The following is a 26644-nucleotide window of genomic DNA, read 5'->3' on the forward strand; positions in this document are numbered from 1 at the left end:
TTCCTCTTTATTCTCCCATTCCCTTATTTTATAGTCATTATTCTGTTCTATTGAACAGACAGGCACATCACTGACTATATGTGCTTAAGAGAACAGCAGCTGATCATAGCTTTCCAAAGAACTCTGGTTTCACACCTGGGTATAACCAATCACATGCAGTCATCAAACTCTACTTCAGGTGTGAAAGCATAGCTCCAGGAAAAGCTATATCTGCCCTTGCAAACAGTTTGCAGAGTCTTCTGCACTTTCTGAATCAGCTTTCTTTCAAACGCAAAATGACGTTAAAAGTTTTTCAGTCCTTGTTGTTGACTCCAAAGAAGTTTGGGACTCACTGGTACAGGAATTTATTTTGAAATTACTATTACTTTCCACACTGCCCTATAAATTACTGCATAGAATGAAGCCCCCAGATAAAGAGGAAGCATTATGGCTCTTCAAAGTAAGGACAAAAACCTAGAAGAACTTCAGCAATAGCTAATATTTATGCCAAGACTCGGGGAATACACGATAATTTTGGTTGCAAAAAAAAAAAGGACACACTTGTAAAATGTTTGCAAAATGCTCATTCAAAACTGAAAACTGATTTTTTTTTTTGGTAATGTCTCCATAGATGGTCAGTGATGATTGTATTTCTGGCTTGTTCCATGTTACTGTTCATCTGGATAGTTCAGATTGACACAAACACTTTAGTCATTTGCACAGCAGGAAGATATACAGGTAATAGTTAATTAAATAATTAAAAGATTAACTTTAATGAAAATATGTTCACAGTGTAGATTTTTATTTGTAGATTTTTTTGCACATTTTTACTAAGTCATCAATGATGAGATATACCATCAAGAGAGAATTCACAGAACAATGTAGTATCAATGATGCATACAGCCATTGACATACACAGTAGACATGCAAATATTAATATTTAGTTACAGGTGAAAAAGCTGAGAAGATGGAGAAGAATCTTCTTAAATGTGACAGCATGAGATTCCATATTTGTTGTATCTTAACATTTTTTTTTCTATCAGATGCACAGTATCCACGTGTGACTGCTGTTTCCAATGGCTTATAAAATTGCTTTGGGATGTGGCAGGTAGGTGTGGACTTTTACTATAACATGTCATGGCAGGAGTGAAAGAAGTTCAACAAATAGAAAATGGCCTGAGCAAAATTCTTTTTCCTTGACTTTTCTAAATAAGCATATATAGGAATGCCTTGAATTAATTCCACTTGAAATAAATTAAAAAAAAAAAACAAAAAACTAACTAACAAGAACACTCTCTAAAGACTGAAAGCTTGACACTTATTGGTAGAAAAGAGGAAAAAATAACATCTCTCCAGGAATTACCTAATAATTAAATATCTTAACTGTTCTAAATATTCAGGTTAAATATAGAGTGTGTATACATATGCATTCATATAAATATGTGCTAAATTCACATCTTATTCTATATAAACATCCCTAGTTTTAGTTTGCAGCCATTGTACTGTGTTGGATGACAACTCTTGATTTTGTAATGCTTCCATTGATACCTGTGGTCATCAAACTATCCACCATGATTCTGAGTCCTATCCTGTTTCTCAAAGCAGACTCCCCTATTTCTTGTGGCTTACACTCTTTCTTCCCTGTGTATTTATGAACTTCCATAGGCCATGTGAAAATACAGTATGTTTGCTTGTGCAAAGTTTATCAAGTGTGCTGCTTTTGCAGCTTTTGCTCGCCTTTACTTACCAATTCTTTTTTTTTATTATTATTTCTCTCAGCAATCTCAGCATTTCTTTTCCTTCCTGACCAATACAAAGAGCAATAGATGACAGAGTGGCAAGAACAGGTTTCTGTGGAACCCTATTAAAAACCCTCTCTCCCTGTCCAGAAAAGAATTCCCTGCTAGTAACCTGTCAATTACTCAGTGCTAATGTGCTTGATACTGGCAACAGTTTTTGGCTTCACAGTGAAATTGCTAAGAACTGCATGTGGAATGTGAGGGGGGACTCATAAGGCACTAAGCAGTGTGCTTGAGTTCAATCAGGTTAATGGTTGCTTCCTCCTCGAGGATCATATCAATAGTTCAGTTTATTTTAGGAGAAATTCCCTAAATTATATGCAGATTTCTGGCATCCTGTAGATAGGCTTGAAGGAGATGATGAACTGTTCCTACTTGCTCATGTATTCTCTTATTTCCTGACACCGAGGCAGATAAGGCCAAAGTAGATCTCTGCACTACATTACAGGGAAAAGTCTTAAAAGATCTGCATTTGCTGCAAAAGCAGTTAATGAGCTGTGACATGAGAAAATACTTCAAAATACATTCTCAGCCAGCCAGCAGAAACAGCTTGTCAAATTTGCCTCAGGTTTTCTCTGGTGACAGACCTCCCAGGCAGAGCTGAGACCCCACCAACCTTAGGGATTTCACAGGTGAGTCCAATAGCAGAGGGGGAGACTGCTGCCTCCATTTTTAACTGAAAGCTGTCACTGTGAGATAAAGGATGATCTTTTTTGTTAAAACTCCAGGTTAGAGACTAAGTTTGCCACAGGACAAGGTTTACATTTCAAGGAAGTTATTTGGGGCAGGATTTTCAGACAAATTTAGAGTTCTACCTCCATTAGTGAGATGGCTGAGTACCTTGACCAAACTGCTCCTTAACCATTCCGTGTCACAGTCACCGCATCAGTAGGAAGGGGTTAAGCCATCTCTTTGCTCATCCTGCCTTCTTATACTCTGAGAATGTGTAGGTGCAACCCCTTCCAAGTTACAGTATCATCATCTGCTATGCCAAGTGAGAATCAAGTCAGGCCTATCAGGAAACTGAGAGCAATCACTGCATGTCCCAGGGTGCATAACCCCTGCTACCAGCAAAGGTCTGATGCAGAAAGAAGGGCTCACTCCTCACTCCTGTAGGGCTAGACAGCTGGAGGCCTCCATTAGGCAGCCAACAAGTACGTCAGGGCTTGCTGTAAATTGAATGTGCCTTCTTTAATCTACTCCAACAAAAGAAGCGTTTCTAGTTTTGCCAGCTGCCAGGGACTTCACCTGAACAAAGATTACCCCTCACAACAATTTGCAAACTAGGTCTGGAGCAGATCCAGACAGATCCTAAAAATAACTTTAAGATATCAAACTGCAAAAGGGTTCACCTGCAAAGAGAAGACTCCTGTGTATAATGTGACACTTTTGGTCAGCGTTTTCTTTATTTGTTTTTTCATTATTCTCATGTTTGCTCTTAAAATCATATCTATCACAAGGACAGAGCTGCAGCAGAAGAAATTGCTGCATAAACAATGATGCATTTCAATATTTAAATTATTTCAGTCCTTTTTGGAACCATTTTGTGACTGCATTCATTATATTTAAGCAGGCTTCCATAATTTAACATTTGCTCAGAGTTAAATTAAACAAATTCTATTTCTCATGTTTGCAATAGAGACAAAATTTCTTGGCAATAGACTGTTTTGTTTGTTGATTTGTTTAAAGCAGATAGCATAACAGAAATACCAAACAAAATCATTTTATCCTGAATACTTGTAGTGTACATAAGCCAAACAGAAAAATAATATTTTCCCTTACTGTTTTCCCACTCCAGACTTTTGATGAGGAAAAGGTCATTGTCAGCTGGTTACAGGGCTATTGCTGAAGTTAATTCAAATTGCTGGTGGTAAACTTGGAGACTGGTTCACACGCACAGGGCCTCGTATAAAGTACCACGCTACTGGCAATTGCCAACTTTTTAATGATAGTTCTAAGTTCATTCCATCAGGTCCAATTTATTGTGCAGAAACTTGTAAGACTTCTAAGATGCTTGGCCTACAGCCCACAGCAGAGTGGGCTCTATTTTGTACCTCAGGAAAATCCTAGTGCAGGTCTCTTGGGACATCATGAGCAAAGGTAGGTTTATTGTGGCTGTGGTTTATTAACTGATAGGGCTGCAAAATACAAAACCAAGTAGCAAACAAAAAAATACGCATCAACAAATGATATCAAGAAGCCAAGAAATTAAGGGAATGAATGAACCTAATCCATATTTCAGACCAAATCCTGAGATTTAAAATATTCCTATCTCTGTGGCCTGGATTAGTGGCAAGTTTATGCTCTGATATGAAATGCACTTAAAATTTTATGGATCAGAAAAATCTCATAAACACACCATTAACAGTAAACACTGACTTGAAGAAAGGAATATCCTTTCTTCAAAAACTCCTTTTTTGACTAATGCCCTTGACTAAATACCAGGCAAGAAACTTCCACAGGAATAAAAAAAAGGGCTAAGAAGTTAATTTTCTTTACTTCTGGACAGAATCCAAGTGTATCACTTCAGAACTTGGTATTCCATTGTGGTCTACTATTGTTTCCTGCTGTTACAAAAAACAATCAAAAGGTATGGCTTGGAAGATCACAAGTGTGTGGTTGAGATTTGACTGTCTATCTTAAAAATAAGTGTTCTGATTTGTGGAAAATGTTAAATGAGGATAAAGTTTGGGTAATGCTGGCATTAATGCCTTGAAAAAGGCAGCAAAATCCATATACTTAAAGCTGAAAAAAATACTGGGTCAAGGATTGTGAATGCTAACCAAGGCAGTAAGATAATGTCAATACAAGCAATGGAAACTAGTGAAGTGGCAATTCTCCTATACATAGAATACAATTTGATGAAAGCGAATTCATCAAATAATAACATTCAAAATATGCAGAAATACCTCTAGGGAGAGAGCTAAAGGGTGTAGACATATGATGGGAAAGCAATCAACCCACCAGTTGAGCTTCAGCTCTGTGTTAAATTATGTTAAATTTCCTCCCTGCAATACTAAGTCACTGGGCTAGACATTCTCTTAGCTGTCTCAATAGGTGTAAATTCAAGGTAAAATCTGTGCCAATGGAATGACTGTGCAGTTCAGTAGCAGTTAGCTTAAATCCCTACATGTTTACTTCAGTGCTTGAGTCACTGAACTGATGCTGCTTCTTAAATACAAGTTTCTTCAGCAGCTTTTCTGAGAAGTTTTACTAAGGAAGCTGATTTTGGAGGCATTAATAACAAGAGAAAATGATTCCATATAAAGTTCTGTGCAGGGATAATTTACTCCCACTATTGCAATAAGCAATGGAATTCTCTAGATACCAAACCAAAAGTGTTTACTATTTCTAAAAATCTCTGAACTCTATTTCAATTGCGTTATCTTGGGTATATTGCTATTAAAAACAATTTTTTTCACTGTGTAGGACATTTCGTAGAGCCATGACAACACTTTTTGGCACATAGATATAAAAGTAATTTTGCAGTTCTACTCGTTTCAAATTTTTATTTAAAAGTTGAGACCTTAAATGTCCCATTTATTTCAAATTTGTTACTTATTTAACTTGTAGTTGATGCCTACTGCTGCGGCTTAGAAAAGGGAGAACTATTCAAAACCATTGGCTATCTCCTAAAGTATGAAGCCAAATCCTGGAACATAAACTGTGTTATTGTTAATAACCTTCCACAATATTTTAAAATATGAAGCTATCACTGAGTGAGTTTTGTGGATGAATCCTTTGGGGTGGGCGGGAGAAAAAGAAAAAAAAAGCATAAACAGCATTTCTACATTCTCAGCATCCAGGATTGTATTATGAGAAAGCTGAAAGTTACATTAATGGAATATTTTTCCAAAATAATATTATGAAATTACCATCTTTGTTCAGATATTCATTTCAACTGAGGAACGGCTGCATTGCATTCAGTAACATTCAGTTTCAGAACAATTAAAATAAGCCATATCTCAATATCAATATCAATATTCAATATCAATACAACACCTAGCCCTTCATAACATTTTTGCAATAGAAAGTTTTGGCAGATTTCCCTAATGGTTTCATAATCTGTCCTTCAAAGTAACTGCTTGTGAAGATAGATCCTCAGCAAGGTAGGGGTGCAATTATCCACAATCAGTGGGTGAAAAAACATCCAACCTGGATTCAAAGAGCCAATTGGAAAAAAAAGGTTTGTCTGTCCCTGCTTCATTTGCACCATGGAGCAATCTCAGAATATACAATGTGGATTTTTTTGAACGAGTGAATTTAACTGAAGGTGAACGCTCTAACTAGTAATGGGGACTCAGCTACTGAGACCAGACTGGAGACAGTCCAAAGCCTGTGAGCTTAGGACCAGCTTTTTTGTTCTACTGATCTGCTCTGTGACTCCTGCCAGTACACATATTGCCAAAATGCCACCTGTGCCACTGTGCTTAGTGCTTGCTAAAGCACTGCATCCCGTCCTGGCTATCTAATCTGTTGCTGAGAACTGCTCCAGCTCAATCCTCTCCTGAGCAGCAGCAATCACAGCCTTGCACAAGGTTCCTGCTGCAATCAGGCATGTGTGCCAGCCAGGCTGCTTTGCGCTGAAGCAACCAGTTGGCTTGGCTGTTCAAGGGGTTATAGTCTCATCATCCCTGTCCTTGACAGTTCCAAAAAAGACTCAAAGTTTCCATGAAAGTTTCCTGATGGATTTGCCAAGCCATCAGTCACATTCCTCCACATTTTTGTTTCCATTGCCACCTACTCTTGCTACTTCTGGGGTTGAAATTTTTGTCAAACTTCCCTGCTTAGCACATTTCCCTCTGCGTATCACCCCAGTTCCAAAATCGTCACGTGGCAACACAGTGCAAAGCATTCATTCAACCATACAGAGCTGCCTATCTAAAGGCCATTTTGACTACACACAGGATTCATTTTTGTGGAGAAAGAGAAGAGAGAAAGAAAGGGAAAACATTCACAGATCCCAAAACCCTTTATTTGAAAGAATGGCTTTTAAATGAACTCAAGCTGTATTTTCTTTAATCACTCATTTATTTAGCAAAGAAAGGAATGAATTCAACTACCCCACACAATGAACACATATCAATTCCCTGATATCAAGACGCAGATTTGCTTGTGAACAATTTTAAATGAATCTGTTTCTTTATTACTGCGGCCATGTTGTACTGAGCATGGATTTGTGCAGAAGCAGTATATTTTGGGCTCAATCCTGTAAACACATTAAAATTAATAACTTGTTACATCCATACCACTGAGCTCAGTGTGGTCACTTATGTGACAAGTAAAACCATACTTGTGCTTGAGAGCTTAGCTTTTGCCCATCTACATTTAGGCATCTAAATGACAAAGAAAATTATAAGTGTATCTCTCTACACGCCTCCTCTGGGTTGTGACTCTGCCCGTCTAAGGATGGTCTCCCTGATGAGACGCAGAGGGTGCCAGCAGCAGCTACAACTAAAAATTGGTCACACGCCTCAAGCAAAGCAGGATGAACTTGGACCAAACTTTTTACAGAATTATCTCACACAGCAAAGCCATTATGCATGCGATTAACTTTAGGAATGTGCGTATGTAGCTCTGAATTCAATAAAACTGGTCCCACATTGAAAGAAGTGAATATATTTATTCTATAACAATGAGGAAAAAATCTTGAAGCGTTTATTCTCATTACTGTTTTTGTTGCATCTGGGACCTCTTACTTTGTTTTCTGGTTTGAACAGTTATATCTTCAGATGCTCTGAGAACTTTCTTCACTTAACGTAAGTGCTTTGATGGCTCTTGATTTGTACACTGCATGGTATTTTTCCAGAGGTTATAGTGGGATTCTGATAAAGCTAACTGAATTCAAAGTTCTACACCCATCTGAGACTTTAATCAGTACTGCTTAATAGCCTGGAAATCAAAGCCATTTAAACCCCACTCTCTCTTCCTCTCTTAAGAAAACCCTAATTCCAGTTAGAAATCTCCTGATTAGTTTTGGCCTAACCACACTGCTCCAACAGCAGGCGACTGCAAATGGCTGACAAAGCTTCCACCTGAAGTAATTTAAGTGGCCGTAAAGGTCATCAGACTCAAATCAAATCTGCAAGCACAGGAGTCCATTTTCTAAGCAATTGAGGAATGTGCTCTATGCATCAGACACTAAACTAAGTCCAAAACATGTACTGCAGCACAGTTCTAACTTGGAATACCTAATAACAGCATTTACCATTGTAGGATCAGACTACTAGTCCTGCTTCCTCCTCACCTCATCTGGCAGTGCTACACAGAAAGGAAAATTACAGATTTACTCAGAGGATTGCGATCTCCCTACTCAAATGTTTGTGTTCAGACCAGAACATTTTACAAGTTATGCAATCAGTGTAAAAATGGCTTAGTAATATTAATTACCAACATTAGAGGTGATATTTATTTATCCAGAAAAGGTCACTTTATCCATGCGAAAGGACATGGGGTATTTTAAAGGAGTTGCTTTTCCCTTTCCAAGAACAGAACAATGCTATAAGAATCAAATTCTTCCCTTGTACGAGTCTGAGATCTCAGACTTGTCAGCTTAAACAAGTTTGGCATGCAAGTATCCACTTTGTTCCATTTTTTACAAAACAACATTAGAGCCTTCATGTGGAAATCTGCTTTCCACCAAAGTGTGTAGCCTATTTTTTAAAAATATGTTAAACGAAGTAAATTGAAATTTAATCGAAACCTCACTTTGCTCTATATAGTAGAGGAGGATGTATTAAAAACCATGTAGGCAACTGTGCAGAACTCAGAAGGCGAAAATACTGATGAAGTTGGCACGCCCCCGGGGTCCTCTAAAAATGACCTAAGACACAAAACTCTAATGGCTTTACAACCTGTTCTCTCAGAGTCTAGATTGATGAGGAGACCTTGCAATCATATTTTTCTCATTGAAGTGATTTAAAATTTTCATTTAAATGCTGCATTTACCCTGGAGGAATGTGAAAATCAGACTTTAAATTGCTTTAGGTAGAATTCTGAATGTACCTCTGCATGAGATTTAAAATAATGTAACTTAAGAAGCTAAATGACAAAAAAACGTTTAGAAGGAACACTTTTCTGTGAAGTTGGTGTGATTTTTAGATTACATTACATCGGAGTTGGTCAGAGATCTGAATGTCTGAAGAACTCCTCTGGGAGACGGAAGTGTGAGCAGACCAACCATCTGCTACATGCACTTCTACCTATGATCATACAGTCTTAACCTAGACTATTATCATTGCATATATAACACATCTAACATACTTATCTATTCATGAAAAGAATGGAAGACAAATCACTGTAAAGATAAGTGTGCCTTAATCTACTAAAGATTTTTTAATCTTATTTCAGATAGATTTTATTAAAAAGGTTAAAATAAAAATACATACATCAAATATTTTTTAAGATATTGGATTCATAACTAATAGTCTAAATACAAAATCCACAAGCCAGACTAATGTGCTCTTAGTACAGGGGCAGAGAAGAAGAGTTGTGCATGCGTGTATGTGCATGTGCTTCTTCTTCTTGAAATTGGCAGCAATATAGATCTTACTTTTAAAATGTAGTGAAATGTAAAAATTTATCTTTTGGCATGAACAGACTGATGCCAATACTGGACATGCTTGTGATTTGGAGAGCCTTTCCCCATCTGTTTGTTTCATGAAATATTCTTGCAGAGAAAATTTCCCCTTACTCAAAGGCAGTCCAGTAATTTCTTCATGGAACATCAAATCTAATGAACTATAAAACAATAATAAAATACGGAAAATGGGTGTTATCAACCCTTCTAAAGATAAAGAGTGGGAGAACTTTCTTTTAACAATGGGGAGAATGATTCATCTGGAGAAAAAAGGCAGCTCATCCCAATTATTTTCATCGATGGTAAATGTGTGTTCATTTTACAGTACAGCTTTTCAAAGATCACTCGCTTTGCATTTTCTCATTTTATGCAGAACAGAGATAGGAAGCATAGTGCTACATTCAGACCTATCCCCATTCAAGAATGTTGCTCATTGACATGGATACATATGGTGTGGCTGGACCACCAAGGTGGTGCTTAAGTGCAGTCTCACAGCCTTGATGTTCTGGGTACTTTGTGCAGTTTGTGTTTTTTTTGCACACAATTCTTAATCATTTTAATCTGCACATTTTCTTCTCTGTCTGCCTACTGCAGCATATCCTAATGATCAAGGGCTCTGAATAAGGAATGGAAATATTTCCACTCTGCCTCTCTGCATACCTTCCTGGCATTCTGGTAGGATATCTTTGCATCTAGTATGCCCAAGAAAGCCAAATTCTTTAGTCCTTAATGTTTGTTTTAAAGTTCTTCTCACAAGCTTCTGAGAATAGCAAATGCTGTCTTGCTACTAAGAATTTTGGAAAATCTGGCCCAAACCCCTGCCCTTTTAATTTCTACATCTGGAATTTCAGCTTGAAAAATGACATTGTCATGAATGTGAGTGAAGACAGACAGAACAAAGAAAAAACGGTATAAAAATCCTTTGTGTTTCTTCACCTACCACTACAAGAGGAACTAAAACTGATAATTTAAAACTCAAATGAGATTTTAAATATTTACATCAATGATGTCCAACAAGATACTCACTTAAAACACCATAAGAAGGTTCCTTTAGGGGCTGGTTAGTATGGGCCAAACACGACAATAAGATGAGACTATGCTTTGCAAATACATCTGCGTTTTCTGATGATGCTTTGTTTTGTCAAAGATGTGCATATAAAATAAAAGCTAGATAGAGGAAAGCAGCTCTACAGATTATGCTGATGTGCCACCAGTGCTTGAGACAGCACACAAATGGTGGTGCAGATGCATCATCCCATACCTGGCCTGACTGTAGGCCAACACCACCCTGGCAGTCGAGCAGGCCTTCCCATTTGCATTTCCCATTTGCCCTCCTGCCTTGGCCTCCCTGCAGGACGTGCCCTTCTACCACCCTCACAATTCAGCCAAACAGTGTGAAGGCTTTCTCTGACCAAGCTTGGCTCCCATGCGGAAACCATCTACCCTGAAGTTCTCCAGTTTCATTGCAAGATCATATCCATCAGTACAACTTTAGTCTCCTCCCTCTGAACAGCTGAACTACAGCTTGAGTGATCTGCAGCCCTGGAAGATCAGCCCTACAGAGCCTAGTGCTGCTGCAGAGCATTGCTAAGCCACCATGCTTCTTCTTGCTGTTCTTCTCAACACCCTGCAAGATGTCTGTGGTGATGTGAGCTTCAGGAGGCTGCAGAGAGGGCTCTATGGCTAACAGCTCCCTTGTCAGACCCCATGGAAATAAAAGACAATGCCTAAAAAGAAAATTGCATTTGTACTCCGGGAGCAGTTTTAAGGGGTACCAGGAATTGCTCAGTCCCTTGTCAGAGAAATCTGACTGAATGCTTATGAAACAGCGAAGCAACATGTTCCTCATGAGCGGTTCAGCAACACCAAGGGGCTACAGCTGCGCCCGACACCAAAGGCCAACAACCTTTCACTCCGCAGAGAAAACAGCATGTCACAAACAGGTGTTCTGGGCATTTGGCAGCAATGGGACATTGACGGCTTGGAGCGTGCTTGAAATGTCTCTGAACTTCATCTCTGAAGCCTCAATCACATGAGCAGTCATGTAGCACAGGCCTTGGGGATTGGGGAGTTACAGGAGGCCAGAAAATACACAAGCCCATTAGTATTCATCATAATTATTGAAATCTGTAAAATAAGTATTAGAGTAAGTCTTTGCAGTGAGATGTGGATTGAAGTATTTGTTTCTCTCTTCCAGAATCAGGTTGTTTTTGTTAAATGCCTGGGGAAAAATAAGAAAGAAAAGAAGAAAATGAGAGGAATAGAATGAAAGGAGCCCCTACATGCTATTTCACTCAGACAATTTTTGTGGCAAACGTTCATGAAATGTCAGTCAGTCAAAAACGCATTTAGAAGTATCTACTTGCATTTGCATAATCATGCTTGTAGAGAAAACAATTCCACTATAAAAAAGTAATAGACATTTCCCCCAATATTATAACTTTTTTTTTGGTAAAGACTTCTTTCTAATCATACATATTCAGCAATTATTAGAATTATTCTGTCATCATACTTTCACTGAATAAGAATTATTTTCTTTTTACTATGTTAATTACTTGATTTTCCAAGGCAACACAGAGAAAAAATTTCTGGAAGTATTAGAAGTGCATCTCATTTTTTTTTTAAAGTGATTTTTCAAGATTTTTCAAGATTTTGCTGCCCAGTAACAATCCAGAGAGTTATTCAGGAGGATTTGAAAAAGCCTTAACATATAACCCTACATATCAACTGATTTCACTGATCACAACATCTGGACTTTTCTTGAATTTTTAAGACAATTTCTTAATATATCTTTAATTAGAAATAAAAATGCAGAAATTAAAAATGAGATTTTCTGGGTAGGATTTAAGAAATATAATCATTTATAAAAAGCTTCACAGCTGCATTAATAAATTGTATAATCTGAAGATACCGTGCTAAGTACTTCCAGAATGCTCATTCTTCCTTAAGTCAGTGGATCTAAACAGCAGAGTTTTTCTATAAGGTCATAAAAAAAGTCATTTGGAAGCAAAGGTCTTATGATATAGATACCATGCCAGATTCTCATCTAATGTAAATCAATACTACTCATTCATCAAATATTTGAGGTATGAATACTAGCTGAAAGTCTGGCCCATTATGTATTAACTGGATACATCTCCTGTATAAAGACATAGTGCAGGCAGGTCAGTAGTGCCCTTGATGCCACATCATTGGCACCAGAGGATTATCTTCAATATATATTATGATGATTGTCAATAGCTGTATTTACTTCTTCAGCAAGCAACTGTGGAACACAATGAAGATAAAAAAACATACAAGAACAATAACCTTGAGTAGTGGTCTGGAATCTTACAGGAAAAGTTGGTGCTGTATAAATTCTGCCTACACACAAATCTAAACAGCTACATAATAGGGACTGACAAAGGAAAGAATCTGTAATTACAACACTTTAAGTGAAATCTATCTTCATCATTAACAATCAGCACAATTTGAGTGCAAATGCCAGTGCAGAAAACTAGCAATTAAAATTCTTCAGACACAGAACAACAGAATAATGGTTGTATAGGATTATATGATGTGCAATAGAGAGCTCCCAGCCCACTTCTCACCTTGATGGCTTCTACAGAATCATACTTGTCCAGTTTGTTGATATGGTTGGTGATGCTGGTATTTAGAGGAGCTGGTGACACTGGATGGATGACAGTTGCATCATGGGACTGTTGTTGATATCGTTGGCAATAAGTGTAAATAAGCAGAGTAAGAAGGCAACCAAGTATTGAGCTACTTAATCCCACGGCGATCATGTGAAACATGTTGAACTCTGCATAGTAGACAGAAGAAAACAATCTTATTGCAAGGTAATAGCAATAAAAGCTTAAGTTTGAGGAAGCAGATAGAAAAGTACTCGATTCAAATAATGATAAGGGAAATTTCATGTGTTTCCCACAAACATCTTTGCAATGGTTTATCGCTACAGTAGCAAATTCATTGTACTTCCCTGAAGGGATCATTAAGAGAATCATACATATCCATAAATCTCTGTAAGTGTTAAGACTGGGATTTCTGAAAAATGCTTAGTCAAGGTGAAAACCCAAGCAACAGAAGAATGAATTGCTTTTTTAAAATGTTTGAAAAATCCAGCTAATTTTCTTTCTGCATACTCTATGGCAGAACGTTTTTATATATAAATTATGTATATAATGGACATGGCTTATTTCCAATGAACGACATTATCATTTCCTCTGTTGCTCTTCTGGTTCTTTGTCATATATGTAGTGACTTGAGGCAGAACAAATAAAATCTTGTTATCTTTAGATTGCAGACCTGCTTCCCTTAAAATGTTTTCAGTATACCCCTTATTTGGTGTCTGTCCCTGACATTGTGGCATACTCCTTTCAAATCCCCTTCCTTGTTGGTTCGCACTGTTTCTGCATCTTTGATACACAGCCAATTTATTCCCTTCCCCAGCCTTCAGAATTTTTTCTCTGTGCAAGGGGGAAATGAGGGAAAAACAGTAGAACTTTAGGGGAGAACGTCCTGGAGAAGAGAAAGAAAGTCTTTAAAGATCAGCATGCTGTTTAACCATAGCAGCCAGAGTGTGCTGCCAGAATATAGTACTGTTCACCCAGGCCTTCCCTGTCCGCTCTGCCCTTCGAAGATGCTGTGAGATCACAATATGGGAAACCCACCCTACCTACAGCTCAGAAATAAAAACACTGAGAAGGCTCACTGCTGCATGAAACTTTAGAAGAAAATCTAAAACACAAGTGCCCCCTCTTGTTACTGGGCAGAGATATTGGGTCAGATGTGGCACAAGTAAGATTAGCTGGAAATAAATTACAGTGCTTTTCACTGTCATTTCCAACTGGAGATGTGTTTTTTGATTAAAAAAGAAACAATTTTGAAATTTCATCTTAACATTACTATAAGTTTGTTTGTGGCAGTGCACATGAAGCTGATTTTAAATTGAAATATTGGCACTAGTCTAAAAGTCATTAGATCTTTCTCATTGTGAAACAGAGAAGTAGGCCAGCATGGGGGTCCTTTTTTTGGCAAATCCCTAAGGTAGAATCTTTACGTGCCTACTGGGAACAAAGGAACACAATCTAATATTTAGATGACTACGTTGACTGCCCCAATATGTAAATTATTACTGAAATATCCTTCTACACTTGTGTGAGGGTTTCCCATTGTTTTAGAACTTAGCGGAATGTTTTCAGAGTTCCATTGCTGATTAAGAAAAAATCAAATTGCGTTTACCCAGACTCCCATAACACACTGCCATGCACACTAGTGCTTCTGCATAACCCTTGTGTTTTCATTGTCCCTTACTAGGTTAAAAATACATCTTATCTATGCATGGAAGAATATTAAAACTGGCCACAGCTACTACCCTGACAACACAGACTAAGTGTGATAGCTCAGCACACAAATAAAGGATCATTTTTCTTTTTCTTCTTCTCACTTAGATTTTTTTTTTTTCCTCAGCAATTTAGTTTTCTCTTTCAAGATTTGTTTTGCTAGCATCAAGCTTTCTGGGATGGAAATTTTTTTTTTACTCTTTAGTTATGTCTTTGGCAGCAAAGCTGAATATGAGTCCCAGATAGTCTGAGCTATTAAAGCGGTTAGCAGGCTGGCTCTCTGCTATTCATTTGGAGCCCGAAAGAGAAAGTATTACATGAAATTACTGTTCTGCAAAAGATGCAGCAACTTTACAAATTTCAACCTAATGAAAACTAGCTTAAAATGGGAACTTCTTTTTGGGACAAGAAGGGTGAGTGACATAAAGGAACAGGAGAAAAGTAAAAAAAGAAGTCCAATAATACATACTCTCATCTCAAAGGTCAGAAATGACATCTGGGTATTCAGTGAGCAATCCTGTAGTAACTATGTCCCTATCACCTCTATTTCTGGACCAAGTGTAAATAATGGGAACGTGGCATTTAGAAGTTGGAATAAAACTAGTGCAATATGTGAAACAAGTAGAAAAATGAGTTAATATTTCAGCATTTAATACACAGATAGAACTGAAAAGCTTACCGCCACATCGTTTTTCTTCTATGCTGCTGGATCGTGCCACTGATATTTCTAGAAAAACAAATACACTGCTTATTCCGTTGAGGAAAAAAAATAACAGAGATCTATTAATTTGATTGATACAGTAAGGCTTTAAGAAACACATTCTGCTACATTCACTCCAAATCCAAAGTTAAAAAGACTTTGACTATGATATTGAGGAACTGAGAAAAAAGTTCCCTGACATCTTCAGATTCTTTAGTTCATCAAGCAAAAGAAGTAGCATATTTTTAATTCCTGATTCAGAACATTCCTTGAATTGAAAAGATGAAGTGTAGATTAAAACATTCTTTGTGGAGTTAAACTACGTTGATAAAATATTGAACTTCTAAATAGTACATTTAATGAGGATTTCATTATCTTGTGTTCAAATAGGCTCATTACTTCTAGAAGTCACATCTAGCACAAATGTGAAAAGAGGGAATTTGCAAATGTGCAAAAATTTTACTGCCAATTTTATGAGTCTCAATTGCAAAATAATCAAATGTGATTCCATCCAGTGTCCTTATCATTTTGTCTTTGGAAGCATTCTGAATAAATACTGAATAAAAATGGGTTGGCAACCAAGTTTTCCCACTTTTTACTTCAAGGACGATGGATTTGGCGAAAGGAAGTTGTCCTGCTTTAGAAACCTCTCTGTCATGTGACCATGCAGATATGGGTCAGGCAAGAAACATAACTGGATTTAAGATATGTTTTTAAATCCCTTGTCAAAGACTACTTAAGAAACAAAGAAGCTATAGGATATAAGGGAGAGGATAGAAAATACAGTAGTTCTTACAATGGAGAAAAGTTACCACTTCTGCAGCAATATGACACATGAATCAGAATGTAGATCAGTGTAGAGTGGAAAACAATTCTAGCTTCACATACAAAATTCTAGTTGTGAGCTGACCATTACCACCCATGAGTGAGGTCAGATTGTTTCATGAAATATCAGCTTAGTGTTCAGAAGCAATCAAAAAGGCAAACAAAATACTAGGTACAGCCAAGTAAAGCAGGAAATTAGAATTATGGGTCTCTACAAATCCACGTGCTGTCCACAATCCGAGCACAGCATGCAACTCTGTTTTTCCCATCTCAGAATGCCTTTAGTAGCAGTAGAAACAGTTGACGGAAGGGTGGCAATGATGGCCACTGAAATGCAATTGCTTCTGCTTGAGGAGTAATAAAGTATGCTCTCCACCTTGCCACCACACAATGATCCAATACGCAATACATGTGAGAAACCCAGTTAACTTTTTGAAGACAAAATTATTTCAAGGCATCAAACAGACCAATCTTATCAGGTTTAAAAACTCTCCTGAAATGAAGATAGTTGAAGACTGGTAAACAGCAAGGAGACGGGAGGGGAATGGTATATATCCTTGTTCTGTTTCACTTCTTTCCTAGACATTATAGCTACCGCTGAAGTCAGGAACTGGCAAGATGGACTTCTGCTCTGAATTTGTGTGGCCATTCTGATATTCTTCTGTGAATATTAAAAATACTTGATAATGGAAAGGACTGATAAACGAGACAGACATAATGACATCTTCAGGAATGCATGGAAAGTGAGTTTCTCAATTTTCTGTTCAATTCTGTTAAAGCAAGTTTAAAATTTGAATCTGTTCAGATTCAGAACAGTGAAAGAAGCCCTTGTAGTATGATTCTGGGGAAAAAAAATTAGAAACGCTAAGGCAAGCCTGATGGAAAAAGAGGAGAGAAGCAAATACTATATTAATGGTTCTGATTTTAAAATTAATCTCTTCTCCAGCTGGAGGTTTCTGCCAAAAGATACTTCAGCTTATTATGAGATGTGAAACAAAGTGTTATGACTTCTACATACCTAACATAACACAGGCTTCTACTAAAGTGGATCACAATTTTATTTTATTTTTTTACCTTTTTACGCCTGTTATATCAACATTCTTTTCAAAAGTAATAAACCTGACAGAGCAGTATTCTCACAGCTAGTTAAAGGCTGGTAATGTACTCTGTCTGGTCAAGGCTATTGATTCACAATCCAACCAAAAAGCAGAAAAAAATGCCAGAAATCCATATGGCTCTGTAAAATGATGTTGATAATGATTAACTCTGAAAACATAGTAGCAGCAGTGACAAGAAGCAGCCATTTTTGCACTATGCCAGAATCATTCTGTATGTGTACGTTTCGTAGAGCAGAGTTAAGGTAAGCAGATGAGGAGGAAGCAACGTGAGGGTAGATATGCCAGTCTAGTAGCTGGGAGAGGACTGAGGAGAATTAGAAAAGGAAACAAAAGTTAGGAGAGCGAGAACTCTGAGTATAAGGATCTTGAGAAGCGAAAGCAAGATGTGAGGTCCCAAGAAAGCAAGCAAGCATGCATAAGGTGAATGTAAAGGCCACGATTTCATCCCCTGGGTAATTTGAGGGGGAATGGAAAACAAAACAACAGAGTGCTTGAGGAGAGATGGCTACTTATTTGTCTGACATCCTTCACTTCACATACTCTGAAAATGCGTATTTTCCAAAATAATATGTAGAGCTTATGTGGGATTAAGTGGGGGATTCACGAAAATGAAAATTAACTGAGCTGCTTCAAGACGATGAGAAAAAGGGGAAAATACAATGTGGGAGGTTTTGCTTTCACACTGACATTTTTCACATTGGTTTTGGAAGGAAAAAATAGCATTTGTGAGTTAAAGAATATATTCCTCAAGTTTATGCATCAGCCATTAGTAATGTTTACATTTGTTTACTTCTTTATAACATTGTAATACATTACACAGTCAAACAGAAAAGGTTGCTGCACTGAATAAACAAAATGACATCACAAACAATACACGAAAACATAAATTTCCGTCCATGAATAGACTGCTGACTTCATTATGTACTCAGATAGATGACTGTAAACCTGACCATCCATATTGTTGTGATTTAAATCACTGCTATGATTAATTCATTTTTTAAGAGTACGTTTGTAAGTTTCAATAAATGCCATAGAATAAAAACTGACATGATTGCCCACGGTCATAGGGGAGCTAAGTACCTGAGACACAGCAAGCAGCATGCAACTTTCTAAGTGGTTACTCACTGAAGGGATTTCATGAAATGATCTCTGGATTAATTACCCCAGCACCCACTCTTGCATGCACAAATCACAAAACCTAGAGAAACATTTCTCTAGCAACCCCCAAAGTTTAAAGAACACCTTAAAATGAAAAGCAAACCAGTTCTTCGAAATATCTGTACTCATTCCTGTACTTTGTTAACAAATAGGATGTAAAGACCTGCAGAATGGTGAGACAACGAATAACAGCAATACTGGGTGGTGACAATAAAGACAGCTCAACATCATATCGTGCCGCGAGGCAGATTTTCATGAGAACACCAGGTCCAGCAACGTAAGCCCTACACTATAGACCTGCTCACTCTTTGGATGAAAAAAGGCAAATTCTTTTCTTCTACAAAGTTCTGTGTAGGGACAGTGTTATGCTTTGTTCTTGAAAAGCTGGGAGATTTCATTTATCCTTCCAGAAGAACGCTGATCTTACCTGGTATAAAGTTGGAGTCAAAAGCACAGGCTCGGCTCTCTGTGGTGTTGCCCGTGCACTGGCTGCCCACTGGAAACAAAAGAATGCACTGACGAACACGAAGCTGCATGCCAGATGAGTCGCACTCGGACCACTCCGACCACTCTGACCAGCTGTCTGCAATGGGCGTAAAGGGACACACACACACTGTTGCAATTAAATGCTTTGAGTGCACCAAAATATCTCATCTTCTTGAATAACGACAGAGAGCCTGGTCTCCAGCTCATACAAATGATCACAGGATAGCTCATGTAATACCATAAAGCAAAGGCAGTTTGGACATGCTGGAAAACATCTCCAAAATACAGTTTGATGGTAAAATTGTCACCTAAGTATTATGGTTTTGGCTTCTGCCACTGTCTTTGAGTGTGGAAGGGAGAAGCCTTAAGGATTCTGCAGTGATCCCAGAGGAGGGACTGAAAGAGTTATTCTTGTGGAGCCTATTTCAGTCTTTAGGGTGGATGATGACTGCCTTTTTGTGTACCTCACAAGTAGCAAGTAAGTACTCTGATAAGTACAGAGGTATATATTCCAGGTCTGAAAAGGTTGTTTACTTAAATGGCAAAATAGAAGTACCTTGGTGTTTTTTTTTTCTTTGTTTGTTTGTTTTTGTTTCTTTGTTTTAATTTCAGGATCGTTTCCTTGCTGTAGATAGAAGAGATCTCATAAATTATTTGCAGCCTCAGCTTTGTGTAAAAGTCATAAGAATGGAAAAGAAAAGGCAGACTGAAGAGGTTTGTAATCTGAAGCTGATTTTCACCTCTAACATGGAGAGGTTTACTCAGTTGTCTTGTCTTCTTCCTACAGTTTTGGCTGGCATTTGCAACAAGGTTAAATCCAAGTAGTTCTTAAAAGATCTCTGGGTAAAGAAGCCAGCCCAGAATGATGAGGCCACCAGTCCATGAAATCATAAATCTCTCCTATGCATAACTACACCATTACTTCTAAATGCTCAATTCTTTATCCATTATTTGCATGTGTGAATTAGAAGTTCAAGAACAGAAAATATTTTCCGTTCTTACAGCATCTGTGAATACTTGACATATAAAATACTGCTTTATTCAATACATTACAGACATCCTTGCAACTGATTACACATAGAGACAAGCAGCCTATAAAACAGTAAGGATCAATAGTACAGCACTTCCACTCATATTTGTGCGACTGCATTTAGATAAATTAAAAGAAAATGTGGTGATACAGCTTTCAAAATGAAGCATGAGAAAACAATTCATTTTGCAGACACAAAACTGCTATGTTTTTACTGCACACTTGTATATTTTCAGTCAGATTTGCAATTAACCTTCCATATCCTTAAAAAAAACTTTGGTATCAAGGTTCAGAAAATCTCAATTTTCTGCTAGTTTTCTTTTGCCAAAAAAGTCCTATTTCAAATGCCAATAAATCTTTTCTTTTTCATAACCTAAGAAACATTATAAATAATTTCCATATACATTTCTGCGTGGGTTGGTGGTTTCTAGACACCAAGTAGCATTATACTAAACATGTCACTCAAGCAGCAAATGCTACCAAAGGTATTACCAGATCTGCTCTAGCAGCAAATACTGGCCTTATGATCTTCACCACAGCAAAATGGCTGTGCAGGAATGCAAGAGTCTGCCCAAACTTGACAAGGGGTGTAGCACTGGGGTCATTTTTGTACCAATATGAAATAAGAACAGTAAACAAATTGTGAAATGTACAGTATGCACATGAGGCAAAGGCCATTCCCTCATATAATTGCTTTCAAAATCTATGGCAAATTTTCAGTGAGACTGAAATAAAGTAATAAGAATCATAGTAATTTGAGATATATGCTTTGAACTCCGAAATTTTACTGCTTTATAAAAATTTTCACTTTCCTGAACCAAACTGAAACCAATGTCCTTCACCCACTATCTATTCCAAATCTTGAGTAACAGCCAGTCAAAAACAAGATGAAGAGATTATTTATAAACATTTGAAAACTGTCATTTCTAGAAAAATGTCACTAGAAAATAAATGCAAGAGAAATAGCTACAATAATAGCACAATGAACACTCTAGTTATGACCTTTAAAAGATGCCTTAAGGATCCCAATACAAATATATGATATTTGTCTTGAAAAATAAAATAATCAACTGCTTTCTGTGTATTTTTTAAAACCCAATAGAGTGTTGCACTTTCTTTAAGTTTGACGAAGTATGCATTTCTATTCAACTTCAGGACATGCAGTGCCTGGGAAAGGAAATCAACTGAAAGTGTGGTTCAGCACAGGTAATAAGATCTATACATTCATATTCATGGGGCCTGTGCCTTCAGTTACACAACCTCATCATATAAGTCAAAAACGTTGCCATGAAATCTAGGAGTCGTCAGTAAACCAAAGATAGAACCTGGCACTGATGCCAGTTCCTTGAAGCTATTTATTTCCTTTTACTGTTGCCTATAATCCATTAATCAACTGTAAATGAAAACAAACTCTCCTACTGTGTTTTCACTCTTTATCTGCTCTTCTGCAATTTTACTCTCTTCTTCTGACTTACGTTTCACTAAAAATTCAGGTTCCTTTAGTATAGTTCAAAAAGCAGAGTTAAGGAAAAGGTCATGATCCATAACATTATACAACCACCAGGAGTGCTGAGACATTTCATTTACCAGGTACTTTGCAGTGATCTAAAAATATGAAGTCTCTGCCCCTTAACATCCAAAAATGAAGTATTTATTTTACAAAGAGCATTAAAGCTTGCTTTCCATTTTATACAAAAAGAAGTCTTGAACAAAGGTTAATATAAAGCATTATGTACTTGAAAGACCTTGTAATATGCATGCTATTGAATATGCAATCTCAGCAATCTGATTGATGTGAACATTTAGTATTATAACAAAGGCACTTATTTAGGATAGTGCTATTAGAAGCCTACCAATCAGTTGCAAGAACCACTTCAAACATTACAATATTTTAGCTCATTCAGAACAAGAAGATGATAATTTAAATTGTAATTCTTGTGTAATTTTCAAACAAGGAAGGAAGAGATGGTCTCCTGTAGGCCATATTCTATTATTATATTATTTAGAATCATAGAATCCTTAGAGTTGGAAGGGACTTCTGAGGGCCATCTAGTCTAAATCCCCAGCAGTGAACAGGGACAACTACAGCTGGATCAGGTTGCCCAGGGCCTGATCTATCCTCGCCTTGAAGGTCTTCAGGGATAGGGCATCAACCACACTAAGTAACCTGTTTCAGTGCCTCACTGCCCTCACTGTAAAAGATTTTTTCCTTATAGATATAAGGAACTTGTACCCACCTTCCCTTATGACCCATATAAGGAACTTCAACCCACCTTCTCTGAGCTTGAAGCCATTTCCCCTTGTTCTATCACCACAGACCTTGCTAAAGAGTCTGTCTCCTTCTTTCCTGTAGCTCCTTTTTAGATTCTGAAAGGCCGCTATCAGGGCACCTTGCAGCCTTCTCTTCTCCAGGCTGAACAGCCTCAGCTCTCTCTGCCTGTCCTCATAGGAGAGGTGTTCCATTCCATGGATCATTTTCATGGTTCTTCTCTGACACGCTCCAACAGATCTGTATCTCTCCTGCACTCCAAATCTGGACGCAGTACTCCAGATGAGGTGTCACCAGCGCAGAGTAGAGGGGCAGGATCACCTCCCTCACCCTGCTGGCCACATATTTTGATGCAGCCCAGCATACAGTTGGCTTTCTGAGCTGTGAGAGCACATTTCTGGCTCATGTTCAGCTTCCCATTCACCAGTACCCTCAGGTCTCTTTTGGCAGGAGCTGCTCTCAATCCTTTAATCCCCCAATTTGTATTGGTAATGAGGGTTGCCTCACCCCAGGAGCAAGACCTTGCACTTGGATTTATTGAACCTCATGAGGTTCACTGGTCCACTGCTCAAGCCTGTCTAGATCCCTCTAAATGGCATCTGCTCCCTCAGCTGTGTCAACCACACCCACAGCTTGGGGTAATCAGCTGTGGGAAACTTATTGAGGGTGCACTTGACCTCACTGTCAATGTCACTGCTGAAGATATTAGAGTATTGGGAGTATTGGCCCCAGCACTGACCTCTGAGGAGCACCACTTATCACCAATCTCTATCTAGACACTGAGCCATTAACCACCTCTCTCCAGACTCAATCCTGTGGCCAGTTCTCTGTCCTTCAAACAGTCTACCCACCAAATCCATATCTTTCCAATTTGGAGAGAAGGACGTTGTGGGGTACCATGTCAAAGGCCTTACTGAAGTCAAGACAGATGACATTAGTGGCTCTTCCCTTGTCCACTATTGCAGTGACACCATCATAAAAGGCCACCATGTTGGTCAAATATAATTTGCTCTTGGTGAAGCTATTCTGGTTCTCCCCTGTCACCTCCCTGTCTTCTATGCGCCTTAGCATAGCTTCCAGGAGGATCTATTCTATGATCTTCTCCAGAACAGAGGTGAGACTGACAAGTCGGTAGCCACCAGGCTCATCTCTTTTACCCTTTTTAAAAATGGGTATGATGTTTCCTTTTTTTCCAGTCACCAGAGATTTCACCTAATTGCTACGACTTTTGAAATACCATAGAGTCTCTTGGTAACCACATCAGCCAATTTCCTTAGGACTCCGGGATGCATCTCATTGGGACCCATAGACTTGCGGATGTTCAGTTTCCTCCAGTGGTCAAGAGCCTGATTTTCACTTAAAGTGGGAGGGATGTTGATTTCCCAATCCCCTCCTATCAAACCAAATGTCTGAGGGCTGTGCAGTGAGCAGTTATCAGAGAAGATGGAGGCAAAAAAGAGTTAAGTACCTCAGCATTCTCCTCATCAGTTGTTACCAGCCTGCTTGTGTCACTCAATAGGAGGGGTATGCCTTCCTGGATGTTTCTTTTCTGATTGAGGTACTTATAGAAGCCTATCATGTTCTTTTTGGCATACCTACATTTAATTTACTGTGAACATAGCATGTAAAAGCTGACTGTGCACTTAATAAAGGAGAGAAAAGATTTGCTCCTAAATAATAGATCAAGGAACACTATGTTACTCAACTATAAATGATGTGCTGTGGCATACATAAGCTGCCTGTGCTTATTTGCTGTACCTGGACACGGCTGCGTGTTGCAGAGGGCTTCTTCAGTGTGCAGGCCAAGACAAATATCTCCTCCATATGCTGGTGCAGGATTGGTGCAGGAGCGGGTTCTCATGTAATGTCCTCCTCCACACGTTGCTGAGCACTTTGACCAAGACGACCAGCAAGACCAGCCTCCATCCACTGCAAAGACACAAAATATGATATTATGCAATATTATTATTATATTATATAATCCAGTCTGTCCTTTTCATGTTTTGTGAATCTAATTTCTAGCTAATGAATTAGTGGATATTTTTAGTTCCTACTGAATGTAAGCCAATGAAGTGAATCCATATTGTATCATGATACCATATCACAAAATGACTAAATTCACATATTTAAAAATCCAGTGGTATACTGGGAAGTCTAACGTTATTACTCATTCACATAATACGCCTTCAGAGAGTAGCATAATAGTTCTAAGGTAAAACTAATTTCATTTTTTCCTTCAAAAAAGAAGACTGCAGAATCCAGATTTTCTTTCATAACCCAAGTAAGACTTGTTTAGCTGTACAATCCATTACAGTTGATCAAACAGTTTTAGGGTTTGATGGGCCGCTACAGTATTTCTATAGCTCTAGCACAGATAGCAGTGGCAGAATGATGCCAGTAGTTTCAAAAAGCAACAGAAGAATGTCAAAAAGGAGTTGCTGCTTTAAATTTCAAAGACACATTTTTGGAAACATTTTAAAAATAATAAAATCCATTAATATTTACTGATTTAGGTATATCAAATTCTTCTTCATCTACAGACACAGTTTTCAAAAGGTTAGGCTGGAAATCATAGAAGCCCCATTGTTGTCTGAGAAGACAACTTTCGAAACATGGTCACTGGACAAGTCTTAATTAAAGCTGACCTAATTGCCTTCACCAAACTTTGTCCAGCCACTGTCCTTAAAGTTGTTGTTCCAGGATGTATTTCTGTTACTTATAGCCATACTTGGCCCATTTGCCAAAGTCTTTCTATCTGTAGTCGCATGACAAAGTCACACATACATTTTCCTTTGCAAATAGCATCAGTATTTTCTTTACCTCTCTTTTAATTTTTGGAAAAAAGAAGAAAAATAAACTTCCAAAATATTCACATCTTGCAAAAATGAATTTCTTTTCAAACTACTATAAGAAGGTTTACATTTGCCTTATTATTATTAAGTAAGGAATTTATTTGACATGTCTCCACCCAATCAAAGGAAACACACTGTGCGTAATTTAACTGACATAAATAGAAGAAACTTTATGTGTAGCAATGGCAATTTACAAGTAAAGTATTTTTTATTACAGGACCCTGAAGTGCACATAGCATTTGCATTTGTTTCCTTCCATCACTCAGAGCAGGAGTTGGCATTTTACCAAAGGAGAGAAAAATTTAATATTGACTGCTTTTAAAGATACAAAGTAAGCACATATTTTTTGTTCACAATTTTTGCAGTGTACTCATTTAGGACATTCCTGGTAAGACTTGATTTTGTGCTTCATTGAAAGATTGCTACTAGAGTCTCCAAGACACTTATAAAACATTTCGCAGGGACTAGTTTTTATTCTTTCCATCCAGTTAATCAAAGAGCTTTTTAAGGATTAAAATCATTTTCACTGGTTTATTGAAAAGCTATTTCATAATTATCTTCTACAAGCACAGAGGAAGTTCCGAATCTAATCTTAAGATACAGAGAGTGTAAAATGTTAAAAAAAGACTCAGTTTGATTGCACTGTATACCAGAAGTGCAGCTGGTGAGTCAGACACAATGATTTCCAAGCAAAGACTGCAAAATAGACTAAAACGAGCTAGGAGAATGTAGTCATTTTGACATTGAAACATATATGTGCATTTGTGAACTTAAGTTCAGATATAGCAAACCCTCAGGTTTTCATGTGCTAATCAAACTAATTCACTAGTGCATACCTAAGACTGTTAGCATCCTAACCCTGTAAACAAAGTTGTTGAATATAAATCACTTTATTCTCTCAATCAATCAAGAAAGGAAAGAGATGGCACTCTCTCTGTGAGTAAAAGTAAAAACTCTTGCAAGTAATGTATCTAGTCTCTGGCTGGTCAGACTGGATTTGGGAAATCTGGGGCTATAATGCAGAGAGCATTATTTTTATTATTAAGGAATTCAATGACTGCGATATTTTTTCTTCCAGGATATTTTCATAAGCCAAATAATCTAGCTATAGAGATGTATGAGAGAGTTTTAAGCTACCTATAATATATAAATACCACATCTCAGTAGAGTGCCTCACTTATTTTCTCACTCATATATCTTTTTTCGCCTGTGATAACTCTGGTAATGTGGTATTATGCAAGCTCATCCTAACCAAGCTGCAGGTTATTAGTCCTCAGTGCTGCTGAAATTACTGTGCAATTGTTTAACAATTTCAAGACAAGACATGATATCTTTTAATCAGAACTTGCCCTCTTTTCTTTTTTTTTTTTTTTTTTAAATAATGCCAAATAAAAGAAGAAGCTGTTGTCCAGCAACTCATTTCATAAGATATCAAGCTTTATCTTTCCAGATATTCCTTCTTTTATTCTTTTTTTTTTTTTTTAATTTTTAAACTTAAAATGATCCT

The 26644-nt window shown here is 37.7% G+C and overlaps 1 protein-coding gene across 7 annotated transcripts in view; it reads right to left on the reverse strand.

The window, feature by feature from the left end:
- Positions 1-6786: 6786 nt before the first annotated feature.
- The window catches only part of SEMA5A (semaphorin 5A), a 315938-nt gene continuing 296080 nt past the window's right edge, over positions 6787-26644 (reverse strand). For 5 of the 7 annotated variants that reach the window (XM_042809111.1, XM_042809115.1, XM_042809110.1 and 2 more), the window contains 5 exons: positions 24044-24214; positions 18928-19083; positions 15379-15426; positions 12948-13159; positions 6787-11578 (listed from right to left, as the gene is read on the reverse strand). In XM_042809111.1, the coding sequence (XP_042665045.1) occupies positions 11459-11578; positions 12948-13159; positions 15379-15426; positions 18928-19083; positions 24044-24214 (707 nt within the window). In that variant the 3' untranslated portion in view covers positions 6787-11458. Of the gene's footprint in view, positions 11579-12268; positions 12334-12947; positions 13160-15378; positions 15427-18927; positions 19084-24043; positions 24215-26644 lie in introns of all 7 variants that reach the window. The other 2 variants (XM_042809117.1, XM_042809116.1) reach the window with 2 other exon arrangements.

Source organism: Centrocercus urophasianus, unplaced genomic scaffold (genome assembly GCF_019232065.1).
Source record: "Centrocercus urophasianus isolate 14NV4802_14NV808 unplaced genomic scaffold, USGS_Curo_1.0 seq_11, whole genome shotgun sequence".
NCBI lineage: Eukaryota > Metazoa > Chordata > Aves > Galliformes > Phasianidae > Centrocercus > Centrocercus urophasianus.